Source organism: Anomaloglossus baeobatrachus, chromosome 6, assembly GCF_048569485.1.
Source record: "Anomaloglossus baeobatrachus isolate aAnoBae1 chromosome 6, aAnoBae1.hap1, whole genome shotgun sequence".
Lineage (NCBI taxonomy): Eukaryota > Metazoa > Chordata > Amphibia > Anura > Aromobatidae > Anomaloglossus > Anomaloglossus baeobatrachus.
The window spans coordinates 534,574,421-534,597,970 of NC_134358.1; the positions used below are offsets into that span (position 1 = coordinate 534,574,421).

Genomic DNA, 23,550 nt, shown 5'->3' on the forward strand with positions numbered 1-23,550 from the left:
GCATAAGTTTATGTGGCGCCCTAGGACCTGGTCGCCACAACAGCATTGCCCTCTCAAAGGGTTAATGCTGAGCCTGGAGGTAATTGGGAGATCCATTGGCCAGCAGGTTTAACACCCAACACAGTTCTCCCTCCGGCCAGCAGGGGGAGCTCTGAACCTGGAATTCCAGGGAGCCTTCCTCTACCTGACCAGAGGGAGGAAGTGGAGTCAGTCTGAAGGGAGTAGTGAAAGTGAACAGACGCAGAGTGAGCTGTCCTGTGAATCTGGGGCCTAGAGCTGGAGCAGCTTGGCCCAGAGAAGCAGGAATAGCTGAGAGGCAGCAGAGAGACTCAGACATCGGAGTCTGTGGTTGCCAGGGTATAAAATCCGTCCCTGGTAGCCGAGTCCGAAGGGCAGGAGAGCTGCAAGCCCCTGGCCCAGAAACATCCAAGGTACAGCTGCAGCATCAGGGCCCGGTGTGGACTCCAGCGGAGAAGCACCAGAGAGAGGGTCTGCGCAGCCACCTACAGAAAGAAGGGACGTGCCATCGGTCCCAGCAGCAAAGAGGGCCATTGCTGGATTCAGTGAAGCAGGGTCCTATCATCACAAAGCAAAGTACAGGAGTAGGCCTCATACTCAGCTGGCCAGAAAGATCATCCCAAGTACTTCCAGGCCGACCGGATCCCCATCACCACCTGTAACGGTCTCCCAGGACTGGACTGTTCCCAGAGTAAAAGAGGAGAAGGTAAAGAGACTGTTGTTTGTGCCTGGTTCTTTCCTCGCCTGTCGGCCCTGCACCGTGTTAGCCACACAACACCATAGACTTTCACGGGCACCAACTGTATCCCGGGGCATCGCTCCACCTGTGGGGAGCAGTAACATCATAGCTGCCATAACATCACCCCGGAGTTCTCCCATAGCAGCGGCGGCTTAATAGCCGCATACCACAGGTGGCGTCACGAACATTAACTTCAACTCATCAGCCACATATTCAACTGACACCCACCAGGGCCACGGAGCCGGGCCCAGCCACCACTGACTACCACCGGACTAGTCCGGCCCGGCACCGGGTGTCCCCTAGCCCTGGGGTGGGCGAGTCAACTTTTGGCGTCACGAACAGGATTTCGTGCCCGGTTCCACCGGGTACTGTGCGCCTGAATAATTGCGCTTTAAAGACTGTATTACTGCGTGTTTCACTGTTTGAAAACTGCCGCCGCCATTATCCTCACTGAGCGCAGGAAGAAGGGGGGCGTGCCTGACAAAGAGCGCGAAGGGAGCGCGCCATCAGAGCAGAGCGCTGTTAACCCCGTGCGACCCGGAAGGAAATTTGAAAAGTGAACGGAGCCTGGTAAGGTTCACTAAGGGGGAGGAAGATGTCCGACGCAGAGGGAGGGCAGGTGGCTGCCATAGCCCGAGACGCCGCAGCGCCCGCCGAAGCGATCCCTGTCGCCGTCGCCCCATCCCCCGCTGTAGCGCCGGTAATGCCGATCACCATGCCGTACATACCGGGCGCAGAATGGCTGCCGCAGTATTCCGGGGAGTCCCATACCTTGAGCGACTTCAGAGAAAGCCTGCACAGCTTATTCCGGGTGTATCCACTGACTGAGAGCCAGAAGGTGGGCATATTAATGGGACAGCTAGCCGGCGCAGCCCAGCGTGAAGTGAAGTCCTGGCCTGATACAGATAAAGGGACAGTAACCCAGATACTGGCCAAGCTAAAGAGTACTTTTGACACCCGCACCGCAGCAGAGATAAAGATGAGATTCTTTGGGTGCAAGCAGCGGCCCACAGACAGCATAAGGGACTATGCCTTAAACCTGCAGGAGGCCCTGAAAGCGGTTAAACAAGTGGACCCAGAGAGTGTACGTGAAGAACACAAACTCCTAACTGAGCAGTTCATAGAGGGGCTCCTGTCAGATGCCCACAGGACCCAGCTGCGTATCATGGTCCTGCAGAACCCTGCTCTGGACTTTGCAAAGTTTAAGGACCAGGCCATCCGGGTACTGAGAGAATCTACACCGAATGACCCAGTGCCCCTCCGGCCTCTTGCTATCACGTACCCCGGGGTGGTGCCTGCAACACGAGCCACTGCAGGGGCTGAGGCGCAGTCCCTGGATAAGGATCCCACTGCAGAGCTCAGACAGCAGTTCCAGGAGCTGACCAAGACTGTAGCTGCCCTTGCCAAGATCGTGCAGTCCCTACAAGTGACCCCATCGCCTGCAAAAATCGAGTTGGCCTCCAGCCCAGATGACGTCCCATGGATGCGACAGAGGAGGGTTCCGCCGACCCGAGGCAGAGACACAGACCGGTATGATTCAACGGGACAACCGATCTGCCGCCGCTGCAGCCAGGCGGGCCACATTGCACGATACTGTCCTTTAAATGGGCCGAGCCTGGGGCCAGGAGCCGACCCCCAGGTGTAAGGAAGCCCGGCTCAACCCCCAGCCGCAGCAAGTATGTGGGAGGACGACCGGTCCTTCCTATTGTGCTGGATGGGATCCCTTTGAATGCCCTCCTGGATACTGGGTCCCAGGTAACGACCATCCCCTATAAACTGTACAAAAGATATTGGGCTGATTCAGACATTGACCATGGCCCAGATGATGATCTAACAATTGTGGCCAGTAATGGTCAGCCCTTACCTCAAATTGGGTATAAAGAAGTAACCATTAAAGTGGGGCGGGTGGAATTGCCATGTCAGGGGATGATAATTGTAGATATTGATCGCAAAGAATCTGACCCGCTGGTAACCATTGGTACAAATGTGATAGAAAATTGTATTGCCGAAGTGATAATTTTGTTGCAGCAGGCGTCTGAAACTGCCAGCTCCGGGCAGCAGCGTGCCCTACAGAGGGAGATCAGAGCCCTGATGAGGAGGCAGCAGGTGGAGCTGGCCGGAGGAGAAATTGGCAGTGTGAGGGTAAGTGACCCCCTACCCATTGCAATACCCCCAAGAAGTGAAATGTTGATATGGTGTCGGGCAGCAATAGGCCTCAAGGGTCAGGATTACCATGCCTTGGTAGAACCGGTGTATTCAGACAGTAGGCCTGGAGTCCTGATAGCCAGAGGGGTAGCAGACGTCCGCAAGGGGAGAGTGCCCATCCGTGTCCTGAATTGTGGGGAGGAGGAAGCCAAATTGCCCCGGTACGCCACTGTAGCAAAACTGTACACTGTCAGCAACAACACCATCAAAGCAGTGGAACCCTTGATCCCGTCCGACCAGGCGGAAGACAAGGGCTCCAAGGGGCAGCTGGAAGACTGGTGCCAAAACTTACATGTGGGCACCGACTCCACCCCCTCACACCAAAAGAATGGGGTTTACCGGGTGGTACAGGAGTACGAGCGGGTCTTCAGCAAACACCCCCTAGATTTTGGGCAGGTGAAAGGGGTTAAACATCAAATCCCCACGGGTGATCATCCCCCCGTTAAAGAGAGATACCGCCCTGTACCCCCCGCACAGTATCAGCGTGCCAAAGAAATGTTACGGGAAATGAAGGAGGCTGGGGTTATCAGAGATAGTTGTAGCCCCTGGGCAGCTCCACTAGTGCTCGTAAAGAAAAAGGATGGTACAAAGAGAATGTGCCTCCCATATTGGGATGAAATGTATGACATGTTATGTTTTGTTTCCACAGTCCGGGAGTACTGAATTTAACTAAGGGGGAGTGTGGCGCCCTAGGACCTGGTCGCCACAACAGCATTGCCCTCTCAAAGGGTTAATGCTGAGCCTGGAGGTAATTGGGAGATCCATTGGCCAGCAGGTTTAACACCCAACACAGTTCTCCCTCCGGCCAGCAGGGGGAGCTCTGAACCTGGAATTCCAGGGAGCCTTCCTCTACCTGACCAGAGGGAGGAAGTGGAGTCAGTCTGAAGGGAGTAGTGAAAGTGAACAGACGCAGAGTGAGCTGTCCTGTGAATCTGGGGCCTAGAGCTGGAGCAGCTTGGCCCAGAGAAGCAGGAATAGCTGAGAGGCAGCAGAGAGACTCAGACATCGGAGTCTGTGGTTGCCAGGGTATAAAATCCGTCCCTGGTAGCCGAGTCCGAAGGGCAGGAGAGCTGCAAGCCCCTGGCCCAGAAACATCCAAGGTACAGCTGCAGCATCAGGGCCCGGTGTGGACTCCAGCGGAGAAGCACCAGAGAGAGGGTCTGCGCAGCCACCTACAGAAAGAAGGGACGTGCCATCGGTCCCAGCAGCAAAGAGGGCCATTGCTGGATTCAGTGAAGCAGGGTCCTATCATCACAAAGCAAAGTACAGGAGTAGGCCTCATACTCAGCTGGCCAGAAAGATCATCCCAAGTACTTCCAGGCCGACCGGATCCCCATCACCACCTGTAACGGTCTCCCAGGACTGGACTGTTCCCAGAGTAAAAGAGGAGAAGGTAAAGAGACTGTTGTTTGTGCCTGGTTCTTTCCTCGCCTGTCGGCCCTGCACCGTGTTAGCCACACAACACCATAGACTTTCACGGGCACCAACTGTATCCCGGGGCATCGCTCCACCTGTGGGGAGCAGTAACATCATAGCTGCCATAACATCACCCCGGAGTTCTCCCATAGCAGCGGCGGCTTAATAGCCGCATACCACAGGTGGCGTCACGAACATTAACTTCAACTCATCAGCCACATATTCAACTGACACCCACCAGGGCCACGGAGCCGGGCCCAGCCACCACTGACTACCACCGGACTAGTCCGGCCCGGCACCGGGTGTCCCCTAGCCCTGGGGTGGGCGAGTCATTTACCATAATAATATTTTTGACAGTCTTTGCATCATCAACTCTTCATCTAGAAACAGCGCCACACTGGCATATAGGTTGTGCCTGGTATTGCAGCTCGGCACTATTGGAGTGAGTGGGGAATCATACCACACACAGTCTGCAGCCTCATTAGTCATTCGTGTTTGAGCAATTTTTTTTCTATTTTTTGAGTATTTACTTTTCTTCCGTGCCGATAACCAATTAATTGGACATTATTTGTGCTTTATCAGAAATCATATAGGAAAGATTTTGAAGAGCAAATCAAAGGAAAAGCTTCAGTGGACTTAGATCTCACGCCAACATTCCTGCATGCAAAACATGCCATGACCTTGGTCAGCGAGGTATGAAATGTCCATAGTCCGCCATCCTAGATATTTTGCACCACTGTCTATAGAAAAATACTTCTGCTTAGACTAATTTTTATTGTACTGTGACCTTCTATACTGTATTATATTGCATTAGTTTGATAAGGATCTATTTACAGTGGCCCTTAATTCATAGGAACCCTAGTTTCTTGATTATCTCTAAACAATCTGCTAATCAGCAGAAGAACGAGGAAAACGCTCATCCATTGGGTAAAACGATATCTAAGCTTGAGCTTAAAAATACTTGTTCTCGGCTGTACATATTCCTGTGTAGCAGGAAATGTGCTGCCAAGGACAATTATATTCCACGCATACAGAACAATTGTATTAGAGCTATTAAAGGGAATCTGTCAGCAGATTTTTGCTACCTGATCTGTGAGCAGCATAATGTAGGCAAAGAGATTCTGACTCCAACGATATATCACTTAGATTGCAGGGTGCAGCTGTTTTGACACAATCAGAATTTTAAGATTTAGTTATGTAGCAGAGCTGAGAGAGCTGCCACCGCCCACACCAGGCTCTCTGTAGAGATTTTACATTGACAGTGAGGTGTCATTCAGAAGAGGTGGTGTGCCAGACTGCCCGTCGCATGACATTGTAGTCAAAGCACAGAGATGTCCTGCTGCTTAAACAAATATAGAAAATAAACAACAGGTCTTGACTTTGACAAGACAAGCATCACTGAATTCTGTGTTTTAAACCTTGCGCGATGCTGTCTTCAGCTTACATGGCAAATACCTGCTGACAGATTTCCTTTAACCTCTTCATGACCGAGAACTTACCGTAATGTCCTAAATTCTGAAGGGGTAATCACTGCCAGCTGCTGTGGTGAACCGGCAGCGATCCCTGCATGTCTGCTGATTTGAACAGCAGACATGTGTGGTTTACAGGCGCAGGTGGATCCACCATCCACCCGTGCCTGATAACCCCTTAGAACGCACTGTCAAAATGTGACTGCAATTTAAATGGCCACGCTGGGGAAATTGCCTTTCTCCGCCACCATCAGAGGCCCCGTGACGTGATCATATGATGACTCCTGTCGCTATGATGACGTAGTTCCTGTTAGAGCCGACAACCATAACAAGAACACAGCATTTCTGTTGATCAGAGCTGTGCAGCTCTGATCAACAGAAATGAATCCGCAATCAGATTGCTGATCCTTATAGTCCCCTAGTAGGACTAGTTTACATTTTTTTTTTATTAAAAAAACCTAAAATTTCAACACCCACCCCATTTGCCCCATTGAAAATTAAACCTTTAAAAAAATAAATAAATAAATAAAATATACGCATATTTGGTATTGCCAAATGCCAAAATTACGTTTTTGGCTTGTCGCAAATTTTGCTCAAAATGCAATAACAGGCGATCAAAACAGCATTTGTGCAAAAATGGTACCAATAAAAATGTCAGCTCTACATGCATAAAATAAGCCATCACGGAGACCCATATACCAAACAATGAGAAGGCTACAGGTTGCGGAAAATGGCACAAAAAGTGTGCCACTTGTTTTGGACAAACTTCTGAATTTTCTTTAACCTGTTAGATAAGAGTAAACCTATACATGTTTGGTATCTACACACTCTTACTGACCTGATGGATCACACCGACACATCGGTTTTACCATATAGTGACCACAGTGAATAAAATACCCCTAAACAATCGTGCAATCACACTTTTTTTTTGCAATTTTTCCACACTTTCCAGTACACTATATGGTAAAACTCATGGTTTCATTTAAAAATACAACATGTCCTGCAAAGTAACAAGCCTTCATATGGCAAGATTGTTGGAAAAATAAAGTTACGGCTACGAAGAAGAAGAGTAAAAAACAAAAACAAAAAAAAACCCGGAAAATCGCCCGGGGTGAAGGGGTTAAACTTCCATCATTTAGTTTACATGTAGCCATTGCTTGGTCATTGATCATCACCATCAGCAAATGTAAACCCAGGATAAATAGAAATGCTCAATTATCAGACTTATTTTTGCTATTCACAGAGGATTTTCCACACCTTACGGATGAATTTACAGTACAGACCAAAAGTTTGGACACATCTTCTCATTCAAAAAGTTTTCTTTATTTTCAGGACTCTGAAAATTGTAGATTCACATTGAAGGCATCAAAACTATGAATTAAAACATGTGGAATGAAATACTTAAAGTGTGAAACAACTGAAAATATGTCTTAAATTCTAGGTTCTTCTAAGTAGCCACCTTTTGCTTTGATTACTGCTTTGCACACTCTTGGCATTCTCTTGATGAGGTTCAAGAGGTAGTCACCGGAAATGGTTTTCCAACAGTCTTGAAGGAGTTCCCAGAGATGCTTAGCACTTGTTGGCCCTTTTGCCTTCACTCTGCGGTCCAGTTCACCCCAAACCATCTCGATTGGTTTCAGGTCTGGTGACTATGGAGACCAGGTCATCTGGTGTAGCACCCCATCACTCTCCTTCTTAGTCAAATAGCCCTTACACAGCCTGGAGGTGTGTTTGGGGTCATTGTCCTGTTGAAAAATAAATGATGGTCCAACTAAACGCAAACCGGATGGAATAGCACGCCGCTGCAAGATGCTGTGGTAGCCATGCTGGTTCTGTATGCCTTCAATTTTGAATAAATCCCCAACAGTGTCACCAGCAAAGCACCCCCACACCGTCACACCTCCTCCTCCATGCTTCACGGTGGGAACCAGCCATGTAGAGTCCATCCGTTCACCTTTTCTACAAAGACGCGGTGGTTGGATCCAAAGATCTCAATTTTGGACTCATCAGACCAAAGCACAGATTTCCACTGGTCTAATGTCCATTCCTTGTGTTTTTTAGCCCAAACAAGTCTCTTCTGCTTGTTGCCTGTCCTTAGCAGTGGTTTCCTAGCAGCTATTTTACCATGAAGGCTGCTGCACAAAGTCTCCTCTTAACAGTTGTTCTAGAGATGAGAAGGTGTCCAAACTTTTGGTCTGTACTGTATATCTTTGGACTATGGTTTTCATTCGCTTACATCGGCAACGTTTCTAAAACTTTGAATAACTGAAGCACAAATTTACAATGTTCTGTGTCTTTTTATACTACAGTCATTGAGAGTACATCACAAAACGTGCATGTGCCTGCTGACATATTGTCTTGGTTTCCCTTATTAAGAGGCAATACAGGAAGGACCTAGAAGAAGGAATCAAAGGCAAGGGTCTGACTGTTTTGGAAGATACCCCCGATTTAATCAGGGTGAAAAATGCTTCACAAATATTAAATGAGGTTGGTGTAATCAGAAGTTGTGATAATATTGGGGTTTATGGTTTTATGGTAGCAAGTTTCTGAGTGTTTCGTAATTTTTTATTTTTAAGAAAGAGTATCGGAAGGACTTGGAAAATATTAAAGGAAAAGGCATGGAGTTCAGCGCAGACATCCCTGATATGATCCGAGCCAAACGGGCAACTGAAATAGTCAGTGAGGTAAGGATACTCATAGAGATACATTTACTGTTCTGCCATTAGGTCTTACAACACTGTTTTACGCAGTCTGATGGGCCCCAGTGCAAAATTTGGATCTGGGCCCCTACCTGTATGTTGGTCAGATGTATAAGGTCTTGTAGTGTTCTCACTCCTATAAAGACATACATGTTGCCTCCTTCCCCCAATCATAATGTAATAATATCCCTATCCTGTAACAATGTCACCTATTCTGAGCCCCTTCTTGTAATAACGTCCCCCATCCGAGGTTCCTTGCAATAACAAGGGATATGGTCTGATCATACCACAGCTCCTGGGCCGGGGAGGAAGTAAGAAAGTATAAAGACATTACAGCACGGGATCACAAATTATTCTTCTGTGAGGTAAAACATTTTATAAAGGCAAGGAAATATTTTACCTCACAATAAAAATCAGCTGAGATCCCATTCTATGCTATCTGTATACTCTCTTTTACATCCTCCCTGTCCCAGGAGCTGTGGTGTGATCAGACCATGTCCCTGTAAGGTCAGACATTGCCATTACACAGTACACAGCAGGGACACATATATAAGATTATTTCAGCACAGGAACATTTTTTTAAACACAGCTAATTGTAGAAATTATTATTATTCCAAGATCTATTCATTAAAAGCAACTTCAATTCACAAGCATTTAACAAAAGACCTATCAATTTAAATATAGTATTTATTCCTATGTATATCAGTCTGTTTAAAAAAGCTAAATCTGGTCCCAGCAGGCAGTGAATGTTTCGCTGGTTAAATCAGCTTCTTCAGGGGAGATGGGGAAAATGACAGTGCTTTGCTCATTTCCAGAGTTTTTATATTTTCTGTGTGCCAAACAGTGCAAAATTTTTAATGAAACCCAATTGCAAAAAATCTTTTTAGCCTCAAATACATACATTTCAGTAGAATAACATGTCCCCAAAGGTGGATAACCCCTTTTAAACTGCTTTGTCCTATCATTATGAAATTGGTGCATGCGCTCTCCGCGGCTCGTACAAATTTTGCCGTAAAGATATGATGAACCCAGATTAACCCTTCATAAAAATTAGAACACAAAATAAAAAGACATTTATTTCTTGAACCATATGACAGAAAACCTACAATATTGACCACCACTCAAAAAAAACTGAACTCAGTCACAAAAAGAACAGCCAGGTAGTTACCCAGTGGAAAATATAAAACCTATAAAACTACACTGGAAAGAACAAAAAAAATTAATACAAAATTCACGTTTATTGAAACAAAAAAGGATAATAAATTGCACAGCAGTATAGAATGAAGAAGTAGAAAAATGGCATATAGAAGTATCTCATGGCAAAAAAATTCACCTCTGTCTGTATATATTAACCTCAGACAATGTCAACATTGACAAAAAAATACCATTAAATTCATAATAAATTATGAAAAAAAATGCAAAAATTATTTCTATGGTCTGATACAAATTATGCTATATGACAATTTATGATAGAGACTTCATTCATATAAAGATAACAGAGGCATATTATAGTAGCAATGTGGGATAGATGAAAGTAAAATGGCAGATGAAAATAATAATAATATATATCAGAAGAAAAAAATATATTAACCTGATAGTAAAATCTAATATATAAAGCTCAGTGTATGTATGTGTGTATGTATCTATGTGTGTGTGTGTGTGTGTGTCTGTGTGTGTGTCTGTGTGTGTATGTCCGCTAAAGTTATTTGCACCGTCGCATTTACAATCACGAACTTTTGCACAGACGCCGCATGTGACTCAGGGAACGTCATAGACTATGTTTTGACGGGAAAATGTAACCCCGCACTTTACAGTTACTCTCCAAAATCCTGCCTCCATTAAACTGAATGGAGGTGGGAACTACAGGCTATTAATAGCAACTGTTAGTATAAGAAGCTTATATGTGAGGTAATATGATGTCGGTGGGGAGACGGATAAAGAGAGACAGAAAGAGACAGACAGACAGAGACACAGACAGAGACAGATGTGGAAAGAGACAGACCTGGAAAGGGACAGACAGGGAAGATAGAGGGAGACAGACTGATACAAATACAGAAAGAGAGAGAGAAACAGACAGAGACATAGACACAGACAGACAAAGAAAGACACAGACAGAGAGACAGACAGACAGCTACAGACAGAGACTGGGAGAGAGACAGAGAGACAGTTACTATCCCGGGAAACGCCCGGGTACTACAGCTAGTTAAAAATAAAGTAACAAATGCCAACAAATAAAGTATGCCACATTGCTACATATAAACACAGCCTTACCAAGGGACACCCTGACGCGTTTCGCCGTGGCTTTCTCCAAGGGCGTATATGACATATGACAGAGTAAAAAAAACCACAAACTGAATATTTCACAATCTCGGTGGTAACCCTTCACCTTCCACTTATGTCACAATCTGGAACCATATGGCGGATTTAAAAGAAAAAATTAAATTCAAAATTTAAATTTAAAATTCAAAAGAAAAAATATAAATATAATAATAGCAAGAAACGGTCACTTTTGACCTGGTTACGTGTCCCTCCAAGTGGGAATATATCCCATTAAATAATGCATTTTTTTCCCTTTACAATACCCTTCTAATTGTAAAAACAGACGAATTATAAATCATCATGATATCATTATCAGATATAACCGCCCATAACCTGGACCTGGTTTCATGGCCTCATCTAGACCATCTAATTAGGTAACAGAACATATTTCTTTTTGAGGGACTGGAAAACATTATTGCGTCTTGCCTGAGTTTAGAGAGATTATAATTGTTGTAATTACTTCCCTGCCATAATACTCGCATAAAGGCCATGTATAATTACTGTAATTATCTTAATGGGTACAAATTAGGTCTTCCAGATGAGGCAAAGACTCTATTCTAGGCTGGGATCTCTCCCAGAAAACTGCACATTGTAGTAATAGTGAAGTAAAGAAAATTTACTATGAAAGTGGATAACGTGAGACACAATGAATCAATGATACATAATCCAATGACGTGTGGATAGTAGTATGTAAATGTAGGCGGGTATGGAATATCCTTAATATATCAGTCTCTACTTGTGTTACCGGCACTTCTGTACTAATTACAGCATTATTACATTTATGTAGTGTGGTTGACTTTTATATTACAGCCTCCAAAGTTTATGATTTCCTTTCGATTTCAGGAACTTCCTAATACAATGACAAATGCTTGTAGCAAATATACGCCAGGCACCCTACTCTATGGTAAGGTGATACTCTGGGTGAAAGTTGGAAATGCATCTTTCTTCATCGTTCCTTATGGGAGACCCAGACCATGGGTGTATAGCTTCTGCCTCCGGAGGACACACAAAGTACTACACTCAAACGTGTAGCTCCTCCCTCCTAGCATATACACCCCCTGGTAGCCAGTCCTAGCCAGTTTCAATGCTTTGTGTTCAGGAGGTCACACACACACATGCATTCTCTGATTTTTGATTTTTGATTTTTTGGATTTCAAAGATTTGGAAGAAAAGCGGGTCCAATCTGGACTCCCGGCATGTCCCTTCTCACCCCACTGTGTCGGCGGTACTGTTAAGGTTGACTTTACAAGGCTGGAGCCTTCACATGCCGCGCTCCTTCACCATCCCCTGGGGCTCTGGCTTGAAGTGGGAGCCATCTCGGTTCTCACTGCTTTGCAGGAGACCGGTCTCCATCCGCAGCCCTTTTTCAGGATCCTGTCGGACGGAGCGTTTAACCCCCCCCCAGGGACCTGGCACCTGCGTCTCAAGCTAAGTATTGAGACGTTTTTACCACAGAAAGTGGTCTTTCCAGGGGTCCCTTGTACTTTATTTATTGGGGGGAGTGTGTTAATATGTCTGTGGTAACGTTTCCGGCTGGTTCTCCAGTTTTCACTGGAGAACCGCGCCGATGGTGCCTGCACGCTGGCCGCATGTTTAAATCTAGGCCCCGGCTTCGCCTGAGGCCTAGTTTCGGTTTCACTCCCCCTGCATGTCAGTCATGCAGAGGGATAGTGTGGCTCCGCCCAGCGGCTGTTCAGCACAGGGAACGGACACTCCTCACTGAGGAAGGATTCCCTCCCCTGTATACCTCATTTGCCCGCTCTCAGAGTAGGCCCCGCCCCCTCTCCTCGCTCCGGTCGCCATTTTCTCAGCGTTCTCAATGTCTGCATAGGCACAGAGATACCACATTGTGACAAATGGGGGCCTGGGCTGGGGGACTGAAGGGCACAGAAATGTATGTTAAACGGTCTAGCAAGCCACAACCTCCTGTTGTGCAGCTGCTTATATTCTCTGTTTATATACTCTGCTGGGGGTCATTCTGGAGATGCATTCCCTCACAGAGCCCCCACTTCTGCAGCATGTCTCACATCAGAGCAAGGCTGCAAGGCTGTTCTTCATACGCACTGCATGTAGACTCGTACTGCCTGTACTGAGCACATAAACACAGTGGTCCCTCAGCCTGGAGGCTCGTCAGTGGTCCCTCCAGCTGCTCCGGTGGTGCTGAGCATGCATTAGCCCCCTTCTCAGGGCGCTTCGGCTGCTACGGCTCGCTCAGCAAAGCTCTCAGAGGACTCTTCATCTCAGACCCCGTCTTCCTAAAATGGAGACGCAGGGTCCCCTGTCCTTCCCCGTCCCGCAGCTCTGATTCACGAGCTGACTCACTGGACGAGGAGGATGTCTTTACTGGGGGCTCGGACGCTACTTAATGTACCATTGATCTGTCCGAAGGTGATGCAGATGCTAATGATTTGATTGCGTCCATTATATTTGTACTGGACCTCAATCCGCCTGTATCAGGGGAGTATCCCCCTCTGGCAGAAAGGCATCAGTATACCTTAAGAGAACAAGGAGTGTGTTCCTTAACCACTCCAGTTTTCAGCCCACTGTGACCAAGCCCAGAGCCTGTCCTGACAGACGCTCCCAAAGCGTGGTTCTGATGACTGTTTCCCCCTTCCATCAGAGGTGGTCAAGGAGTGGGCTCATTCACCAAGGGTGGTCCCTCCGGTGTCTAGTATTTCAGCCCGGATAGTTGTATCAGTGGCTGACGGTACCTCTCTAAGGTTCCCCCTGTACATTAATTCTGTACTGGACCTCAATCCGCCAGTATCAGAGGAGCAACCCTCTCTGGCAAAAAGGCACCAGTTTACCTTGCCTAAGAGAACAAGGAGTGTGTTCCTTATCCACTCCAGTTTTCAGGCCACTGTGACCAAGCCCAGGGTCTGCTCTGGCAAACGCTTCCCAAAGCGTGGTTCTGATGACAGTTTTCCCCTTCCACCAGAGGTGGTCAAGGAGTGGGCTCATTCACCAAAGGTGGTCCCTCCGGTGTTTAGACTCTCAGCCCGGACGTTGTATCAGTGGTTGATGGCTCCTCACTTACGGCTTTGCTGTCCGCCAGGTTGTCCTTCTGGCCAAATCTGTATGGAGGTGGCAGGGGCCTCGTTCTCCCCAGCTTTGCAGCAGTGCGGCTTTCAAAGCCATCTCTGCTTCTCTAGGGAGATGCATTCCCTCACAGGGACTCTTTGCCTGAAATGGTTGCCTTAACTTCCAGACTTCAGTCTTTTCATCCTATGCCATGTCTGCCATGCTGGAGACTCTCACCGCGCTGCGGTGGCCTCGGCTATTTTCCTCGCTATCCGCAGGCTCCTGTGGCTTCGGAAGTGGAAGGCGGATGCTTCTAAAGAAGTTCCTTGCTGGGCTCCCTTTTGCTGGGACCAGACTATTCGGGAACAACTGGATGAAATTATTAAGGAAGCTCTTGGCGGGAAGAGTTTCTTCCATGCCACAAACCTAAACCAGGAAACCTGTCCAGGGCAGGAATCAGTCGAGGTTTCGTTCTTTTTGTTCCTCCATCTGATTGTTCCTAAGCCCTCGGCCTCGTCCACTGGCTCAGCCAAGGATCGTAAACCCAAATGGTGCACGAGAAGACCGCAGGAGATGCTGCCACTAAGTCAGCCTCCTCCTGGCTATCTGGCCACGCCAGCAACGTCCTTGGTCGGTGGCAGGCTCTCCCACTTTGGCGACGTATGGTTTTAACACGTCTCCGATCAGTGGGTGCGAGATACCATCTCCCACGGCTACAGGATAGAATTCTATCCAGCCCGCCAAACAGATTTTTTCTGTCAACTCCCCCCTGCTCCAAGGCCGCCGCCTTCTCACAGGCTGTGGCATTCTTGCAGGCCACTGGAGTAATTGTACCGGTTCCCGACTGGGAACGGTTCTGATATTTCTGCTTAAATCTATTCCTAGTACCCGAGGAGGGCGGTGCCTTCCGACCTGGATCTCAAGCTTCTCAAGCATGTTCAGGTGTGGCAGTTTCGCATAGAGTCTCTGCGATCAATCAATGACCCAAGGAGGCTCCCTAGCATCCATCGACATCAGAGATGCCTATCTGCATGTGCCAATCGCAGTTTCACACCAGCGTTGGCTACGTTTTGCAATCAGAATGGTCCAATTCGTGGCTCTTCCCTTGGGGTTAGCCACGGCCCCTCGAGTATTCTCAAGGTCGGGGCAGCTGTGATTGCGGTCCTGCACCTCTAGGGGTTGGCAGTGATCCTTTTATCCTGGACTGCCTTCAAGTTTGGGCTTCATCCAGTGCAGACTGTTAGCGGAGTGCCTCGCTCACTCTCGCCACTCTAACCAATTCGGGTGGTTTGTCATTCTGTTCAAGTCCACTCTGACTTCGACCCAGAAGTTCACATACTCAGGGACGCAATTCGAGACTCTGTCGGCACTTGTGAAGCTGCCCTTAGTCAAACAGCAGTCCCTCCGCTGGCGGTCGACGTCGTTCCATCAGGCACCTAATACAGGTGCTGGATTAGATGGTGTTGTCAATGGAAGCGATTCCCTTGCCCAGTTCCATCTGCGTCCTCTGCGGCTGGATATTTTCCGCTGTTGGAACAAGCGGACTTCCTCCTTCCACGGGGCGGTGGCTTCGCCACAGACCAGGGGCTCGTTTTAGTGGTGGCTTCGTTCCCTCTGTCTCAGGGACGCTCCTTCCTGGCTCCGTCCCGGGTGATCCTCACCAAGATGCTAGTCTATCCGACTGGGGAGCAGTATATCTCCACCATAGAGCGCAGGGCACTTGGACTCTGTCCGAATCAGCCCTCTGGATCAATGTGCTGGAAATCAGAGCTGTGTTTCTAGCTCTCTAAGCCTTTCACCATCTGTTGGCGGCCAGGCACATTCGAGTCCAGTCAGACAACGCTACAGCGTTTGCCTACATCAACCTCCAGGGCGGGACACTCAGCCGCCTGGCAATGTTGGAGGTTCATCGCATTCTTCAGTGGACGTAGGACTCCTAGTCCACCATATCCACAGCCCACATCCCAGACGTGGAAAACTGGGAGGCAGATTGTCTCAGCCGTCAAACCGTGGCTCCACGATCCTCAGGTTTTTTGCGGCAGACGCACTGGTTCAAGTTTGGTCCCAGCTTCGTCTGTCTTACGTGTTTCACCCTCTAGTTCTTGCCCAGAGTCCTGCGCAAGATCAGAAAGGAGGGCCGTCGGGTCATTCTCATTACTCCAGACTGACCCAGGCAAGCTTGGTACCCTGACCTGCTCCGTCTGTCCGTAGAGGTGCCATAGCATCTCCCGGACTGTCCAGACCTTCTCTCACGAGGTCCGTCCTTCCGCCAGAACCTGCGGCTCTCAGATTGATGGCGTGGCGTTTGAGTCATGGATCTTGACGACTTCTGGTATCCCTCCTGAAGTCGTCTCCACTATGACTCGAGCTCGGAAGTATCTGTGAAGCCCCACAGGTGTTGTGTCGGTGCATTACCTTCAGGGACTCCACTCTGCTGGATCCTGTCACGGGTAGGAGATCTTCTTCTTGTCGTGACGCCACTCTCAGAATTGCGGTCAGTGGGGACCGCCACTGCAGGTTGAGGGACGCCTGGGGCTGATGGTGAGTGCAGTTAGTTGGAATAGCCTCCTGAGAGTGAGGCAAGCCCCAGGGCCCTGTGTAGGTGCGTAGTACCACAAGGCGCAGAATAACTCCACACAGGCAGAATGTCTTTCAGGGTTTTTACTCACTTCAGGTGGCAGGGTGAGTAACCCGGGCGTAGCTGGGATGAACCAGGCGGGAACCAGGTATCCTTCAGGCTGACTTCTGATGGTGACTACCAACTCGCCTTCCTTAGCCCTTGGTGGTTTGGGGTAACCCCGACTTTTAGTCCCTATGGGGGTCACCCAGGGAAGTTGCTGAAGCCTCTCTCCCCTTCGTTTGCCGTTTGCTTGTGGCCTGGACCAGCTCACTCCAGCTGCTTGCCTCCTGTGAGCTATGGGCCCTAACTGTGGCTACGTGGCTGCGGCTTTTGTGGTGTTGTGGTGTGGGCTTTGAGGGCCCCACACCGGCAGGTTTAGCAGGGAAAGGTGGATCTATCCCCGCTCCGGGATCTGCCGCCCGTTTGGGCCTGGTTCTCCCTAGCAGTCTCCTTACTTCCCACTCTGTGCTCTCTCTCTAGCTGGAGATGGGTTTCGGGTAGCACTCCTAGGTGACCGTTCTCCCCCGTCGGTAGCCACTGCGCGGACGCTGTCAGACTACAGCAGCCCAGGGGAAGGGGTCAGCTCTCCTCGGAGCTCCCTGGACTCTGCTCTGAACCGGCTCACATCTGGGACCTTCACTGCTGCTCCTGTCAGAGCTTCACCTTTCTGCTCCTCACTCCTCCACACTCTGCTGCAGACTCTAGACTGTTTACTCCTCCTTCTCTTTTCCCTTTTGTGCCTGCCTACGCCACCTAGCAACCAGATTCTATTACCACACCCCTTGAGAGGAGATGGAGGATTTTGGCCCCCTCCACTATTCCAGTGAAGGTGAAGGCTTTTCCCCCTCCTGGGATCCCCAGGGGTCCTCTCATAGGTACATGTGTGAGACCTGATCACTATGCGCCTGTCTAGTCACACCTCGGTCAGCCTTCTGGATTACCTGTATTGTACTGTCCCCAGCATGGGTGCAGTACTCAGTGGTGCCTGACCAGGTCAGGGGCGCCACATTCCCCCTTAGTTATCACCAGCACGTCCTCGGGCTGCAAGACAACATTTTAAAATGCATAAAACATTAAAACATGTAAAACATTTAAAACCACCAGGTACCATACATCACCACCCTCCACCCACAAGTCCGTTAACCCACCCAAAACCCTCTCACGTTGGCCGCGCCTTCAGCCACTTCTGGCAGGATGCAGAGGCGGCTTTCATGGTCTGGTGGTCTTCAGGGCATACCTGGCCTGGTGAAGCCGCGCCTTCAGCCTCTTCTGGCAGGATGTAGAGGCGGCCTCCACAGTTGGTGCTGACCAGGTACCCTCTTTGTGGTGGAGAGCCAGGCCCCATAAACAGGCATGCTCTCTGGTCGCAGGTAAGCCAAGGCCCTATATACGGACGGGCTCCCTGGTTGGAGACGAGCCAAGCCCCTAAACAGGCTGACTCTGGTGGTGGTGGTGCCCTCTGGTGTAACTATTTACACTGCGAGAGTTTGTGGCTATAGCCAGTTCATAGCCTTAAGGTTCATTTCTCACACAAATTTATGTGGGCACATACTTGAACTTTTAAAACGTTGCAAAACAAACTTTCCAACTGGTCAAAACTTGCTGTACTTTACTTGAACTTATGCAGACTCCTCTTCACCAGGGCTTGGGCCTGTAGGGCTGCGGCACCTGTTGGTTTCTTGACCTTTTTCCTCATCTGTAGTGGTCTCATCATTAGGTCTTTGGTCTTTTCTTTCTTTATTACTGTCTTTCCTTTCTTCTTTGGGACATGGTACTACATCTAGGGCATACCAGCCTCTTTCGCCTCGATGCAGGGTAAACTGTACGGAGTCTCCCATTTTTAAGTTTCTGCCAGGGTGTCCTCTGGGCAGATGAGCTCTCACATCTCTTCTATTGACGAAGATACCTTCTTTGATACCAGGTGCAACAATGAACCCGTATCCTGACTTTAGGCTGAAGTCCTCCACTACTCCTTTACAAAGGGGTCCTCTGACCTGGGCTTTGGACCTTCTCAGGAACCGTTTTTCTTGTAGGTCTCTGGCCGTGACTTCTCTCTGCTCTGGGGATGGCGGTGCAGGGAAAGACTGGGTTCTACTGCGGCGCTGTGTCTTGCGGGCTGGATTCTGCGAAGTGCAGCTTACAAGCTCCCAGGTGAGGCTTTGGGGCAGGTCTTCTTCGTCAGCAGGAGGTGTCAGGTCTTCCTCATCCCAACGGGAATAGGGCAACATCTCCGGCTCTGAGTATGGATCCACTGCTGGTGGCTCCGGGGGCAACTCCTCAGCTTCTTGCCCTCCTCTCCCCCTTAGTTCTTCGCTGCACTCTGGTTGTGGCAGCGCTGGGGATGAGTGTTCCTCAGCTGGCCCAGGCGGTGGACTCTTCGGCGTGGTCGCTGCAGGGGTTGCCGGAATCCTCTTGGGGGTGTGCGGAGGGAGCAGATACCGATCCACCATCTCTTGTGGGAACTGGGCCTCTAGGTCAGCCTTCAGCTTCCAGTATTCGGGGTCCTCTCCTATCAGGGACTTCCTAGCAGGGACTTCCTTAGACTGGGGAGCGGTGTCTGCTCTGGCCTTGCAGGCCGGGGTAAATGGTGATGCAATCTCTTGGCGGGCCGCGCCTGGCATGGCGGCGGCCTGGTCTTGGCGGGCCGCGCCCTGTATGGCGGCGGCCTGGTCTTGGCGGGCCGCGCTCAGCATGGCGGCGGCCTGGTCTAGGCGGGCCGCGCCCTGTATGGCGGCGGCCTGGATCGGTGTCGCAGCTGCGATGGGATCTGTGCAGGCTGGGCTGGGCGTCGCTGCGGCGGCCGGGGCTTGACGGGCCGAGCAGGGCATCGCTGCGGCGGCCGGGGCTTGGCGGGCCGAGCAGGGCATCGCTGCGGCGGCCTGGGCTTGGCGGGCCGCACCTGGCGTGGCTGCGGCCTGGCTCAGCGTCGCCGCGCCGGGCGCCTCTTCTGGGACCGCGGTCGTAGCAGCAGGGGTCGGGGCATCCGGGCCGGCAGGGGTAATACTGGACTCACCCATCAGTGGCAGCATCGGGGTCTGAGTCGTCGCCGTCCGGTCTGGCACTCGTCGTGCGGTTCCCCTCTCATAGGCCTGAACCGCGGCAGCCATCTCCAGAAGTTCCATGCGTTCTTCTCGGATCTGCTCCACGACCCGGGTCTCCAGTCGGTCGCAGAACTGGGCCAGCTCCCGATACCACCAGGCAGCGGAGCCCGGTTCTGGGTTTCTGCGGTCAGACGCCATTTCTTCTGCGCCGTCTTCTGCACGATTTCCCAGCAGTGGACTCGTCGTTGCCTCTAGTAGCAAGCTGTTCAGTTTCCGCTCTGCCTCTTTCAGCAGCTCCTCTCCCAGCAGCAGGCTTCTGGCTCCCTTTCTGTCCCGACGTCTCTGGACGCTTCCACTCTCATAGCTGGCAAGGTCAGAACTCTGCAGGGGATCTCTGGGTAGCCACACCTCTTCGTGGGCGGTAACTTCTTCCAGCGCGGGCTGCTGTTGTTTTTCAGCGCGCTTTTCATGGTGGTAATATGGCGGCGCTTCCAATTTTTCAAGCGGACCGCCCAGGCACATGGTCACCTGTCTGGACAGGTCTAGTCCTTATCCTGTTCGTGACGCCAGATGTGAAGCCCCACAGGTGTTGTGTCGGTGCATTACCTTCAGGGACTCCACTCTGCTGGATCCTGTCACGGGTAGGAGATCTTCTTCTTGTCGTGACGCCACTCTCAGAATTGCGGTCAGTGGGGACCGCCACTGCAGGTTGAGGGACGCCTGGGGCTGATGGTGAGTGCAGTTAGTTGGAATAGCCTCCTGAGAGTGAGGCAAGCCCCAGGGCCCTGTGTAGGTGCGTAGTACCACAAGGCGCAGAATAACTCCACACAGGCAGAATGTCTTTCAGGGTTTTTACTCACTTCAGGTGGCAGGGTGAGTAACCCGGGCGTAGCTGGGATGAACCAGGCGGGAACCAGGTATCCTTCAGGCTGACTTCTGATGGTGACTACCAACTCGCCTTCCTTAGCCCTTGGTGGTTTGGGGTAACCCCGACTTTTAGTCCCTATGGGGGTCACCCAGGGAAGTTGCTGAAGCCTCTCTCCCCTTCGTTTGCCGTTTGCTTGTGGCCTGGACCAGCTCACTCCAGCTGCTTGCCTCCTGTGAGCTATGGGCCCTAACTGTGGCTACGTGGCTGCGGCTTTTGTGGTGTTGTGGTGTGGGCTTTGAGGGCCCCACACCGGCAGGTTTAGCAGGGAAAGGTGGATCTATCCCCGCTCCGGGATCTGCCGCCCGTTTGGGCCTGGTTCTCCCTAGCAGTTTCCTTACTTCCCACTCTGTGCTCTCTCTCTAGCTGGAGATGGGTTTCGGGTAGCACTCCTAGGTGACCGTTCTCCCCCGTCGGTAGCCACTGCGCGGACGCTGTCAGACTACAGCAGCCCAGGGGAAGGGGTCAGCTCTCCTCGGAGCTCCCTGGACTCTGCTCTGAACCGGCTCACATCTGGGACCTTCACTGCTGCTCCTGTCAGAGCTTCACTTTTCTGCTCCTCACTCCTCCACACTCTGCTGCAGACTCTAGACTGTTTACTCCTCCTTCTCTTTTCCCTTTTGTGCCTGCCTACGCCACCTAGCAACCAGATTCTATTACCACACCCCTTGAGAGGAGATGGAGGATTTTGGCCCCCTCCACTATTCCAGTGAAGGTGAAGGCTTTTCCCCCTCCTGGGATCCCCAGGGGTCCTCTCATAGGTACATGTGTGAGACCTGATCACTATGCGCCTGTCTAGTCACACCTCGGTCAGCCTTCTGGATTACCTGTATTGTACTGTCCCCAGCATGGGTGCAGTACTCAGTGGTGCCTGACCAGGTCAGGGGCGCCACATATCCTTTGGCCTTTTGGCCTTGCCGACCCTCCTGTCCCTTCTACAGTCCAGTCTGCAGCTAGGACTATCCCTCAACTCCCTTAAGGGACAGGTCTCGGCTCTGTCAGTGTTGTGCCAGCGGCGTATCGCCCGGCTGGCCCAGGTGCGCTCCTTCATGCAGGGCGCATCTCACATCATTCCGCCTTACCGGCGGCCCTTGGAGCCCTGGGACCTTAATTCGGTCCTCACGGTTTCCGGAAACCCCCCTTTGAGCCTCTTAGGGAGGTTTCTTTGTTTAGTCTTTCACAGAAAGTGGTCTTTCACTAGAAAGATAACTTCCCTCAAGAGAGTCTCTGTTTTGGTTGCACTCTCTTCGGAGTCCTCCCTTCATCAAGACAAGGTGGTTCTCCGTTCGACTCCGGACTTTCTCCCTAAGGTGGTTACTGTTTCCACCTTAACCGGGGCATTTTCCCTGCCTTCCTTTTGTCCGGCTCCTGTTCATCGCTTTGAAAGGGCGTTGCATACTCTGGATCTGGTGCGGGCGCTCCGGATCTATGTGTCTCGCACCGCTGTTCTTAGGCGGTGCACCTCTCTTTTGTGCTGACCGCTGGTCAGCGTAAGGGCCTTTCAGCTTTAAGCCGACCCTGGTTCGTTGGTTTAGGTCGGCCATTTCCGTTACCTACCAGTGTACTCAAGTGCCTCTCCCGCCGGGGATCAAGGCACACTTGACCAGAGCTGTCGGTGCCTCTTAGGCTTTCAGGCCCAGGCTACGGCTCAGCAGGTCTGTCAGACTGCCACTTGGACTAGTCTGCATACCTTTTCAAAGCACTACCAAGTGCATGCTCTTGCTTCGGCAGATGCGAGCTTGGGCAGACGCATCCTTCAGGCGGCTGTCGCCCATTTGTGAAGTTAGGTTTCGCCTACTTCTCAGTTTTTCTGTTTATTCCCACCCATGGACTGCTTTAGAACGTCCCATGGTCTGGGTCTCCCATAAGGAACGATGAAGAAAAAGAGAATTTTGTTACTTACCGTAAATTCTTTTTCTTATAGTTCCGACATGGGAGACCCAGCACCCTCCCTGTTGCCTGTTGGCAGGTTTCTTGTTCCGTGTGTTATCACCGGCTGTTGTTGTAGACAGAGGTTCCGGTTGTTCCGGGTTTTGCTCTATCTCTACTTGTGGGTGGATGTCCTCCTTCAGCTTTTGCACTAAACTGGCTAGGACTGGCTATCAGGGGGTGTATATGCTAGGAGGGAGGAGCTACACGTTTGAGTGTAGTACTTTGTGTGTCCTCCGGAGGCAGAAGCTATACACCCATGGTCTGGGTCTCCCATGTCGGAACTATAAGAAAAAGAATTTACGGTAAGTAACAAAATTCTCTTTATTGTCCTGAGTAGAGAAGCCCATGTCAAGGCTTACCCATGTGTCACTTACCATGATTACCAGTATCTTCTCGTACTCTCCTATAGCCATGCCTTCCAACTATCCCCTACATTAGGAGACCTTTCCTGGGAGGTCGGTAATATGTCCTGCATTCAATGGTATCTGATTATTTAGGATGCAGAGAGACAGATTCAGGTTAAAAGGCCCAGTCACACACAACGACCTACCAGCGATCCCGACAACGATACGACCTGATAAGGATCACTGGTAAGTCACTGGTGAGATGTCACACAGTCAGACCTTACCAATGATGCAGTAACGATGAGCGACCTGTATAACCATCTCGGCGGGCATTGGGACCCTGTTAGGAGGTCATTGGTAGGCGTCAAACATAGCAATGCATCCTGCCCAGCAGAACATCGCTTTTGAAGAAAATGGTCCGGACCATTCGGCAACAACTAGCGATCTCACAGCAGGGGCCTGATCGCTGGTCGGTGTCACACATAACGAGATCACTGGCGAGATCGTTGCTATGTCACTAAAACTGTGACTCAGCAACGATCTTATTAGCGATCTCGTTGTGTGTGACGGGGCCTAAAAACAATAGTGGAGCAGGGAGCCGTCAGCTCCTCTTTTCGCCATTCACCTTGCTGCACCCATACACACAGCACAGACCACAGAGCTACTCTAGCAAATGTGTGAAAAGGGATGGAGGAACTGTGAGGTCATAATTGTGTATGATGGGGCCCTATAGGGGCTTCAAAATGTATTTTTGGTCCTTATAATATGAGTGTTGGGCATGGGAGGCATTGACAGGTCATCA

The 23,550-nt window shown here is 50.2% G+C and overlaps 2 protein-coding genes across 3 annotated transcripts in view; both read left to right on the top strand.

Annotated features, from left to right (window-relative positions):
- Nucleotides 1-23,550, top strand: part of LOC142243542 (LIM zinc-binding domain-containing Nebulette) — a 321,524-nt gene that overhangs the window by 248,139 nt on the left and 49,835 nt on the right. The gene's annotated exons all lie outside the window — the stretch shown is intronic.
- LOC142243541 (nebulette-like) overlaps nt 1-23,550 on the top strand; it is a 145,810-nt gene that overhangs the window by 110,605 nt on the left and 11,655 nt on the right. The window contains exons 19-21 of the mRNA XM_075315579.1: nt 4,961-5,071; nt 8,224-8,334; nt 8,424-8,531. Coding sequence (XP_075171694.1) covers nt 4,961-5,071; nt 8,224-8,334; nt 8,424-8,531 — 330 coding nt within the window. The remainder of the gene's footprint in view (nt 1-4,960; nt 5,072-8,223; nt 8,335-8,423; nt 8,532-23,550) is intronic.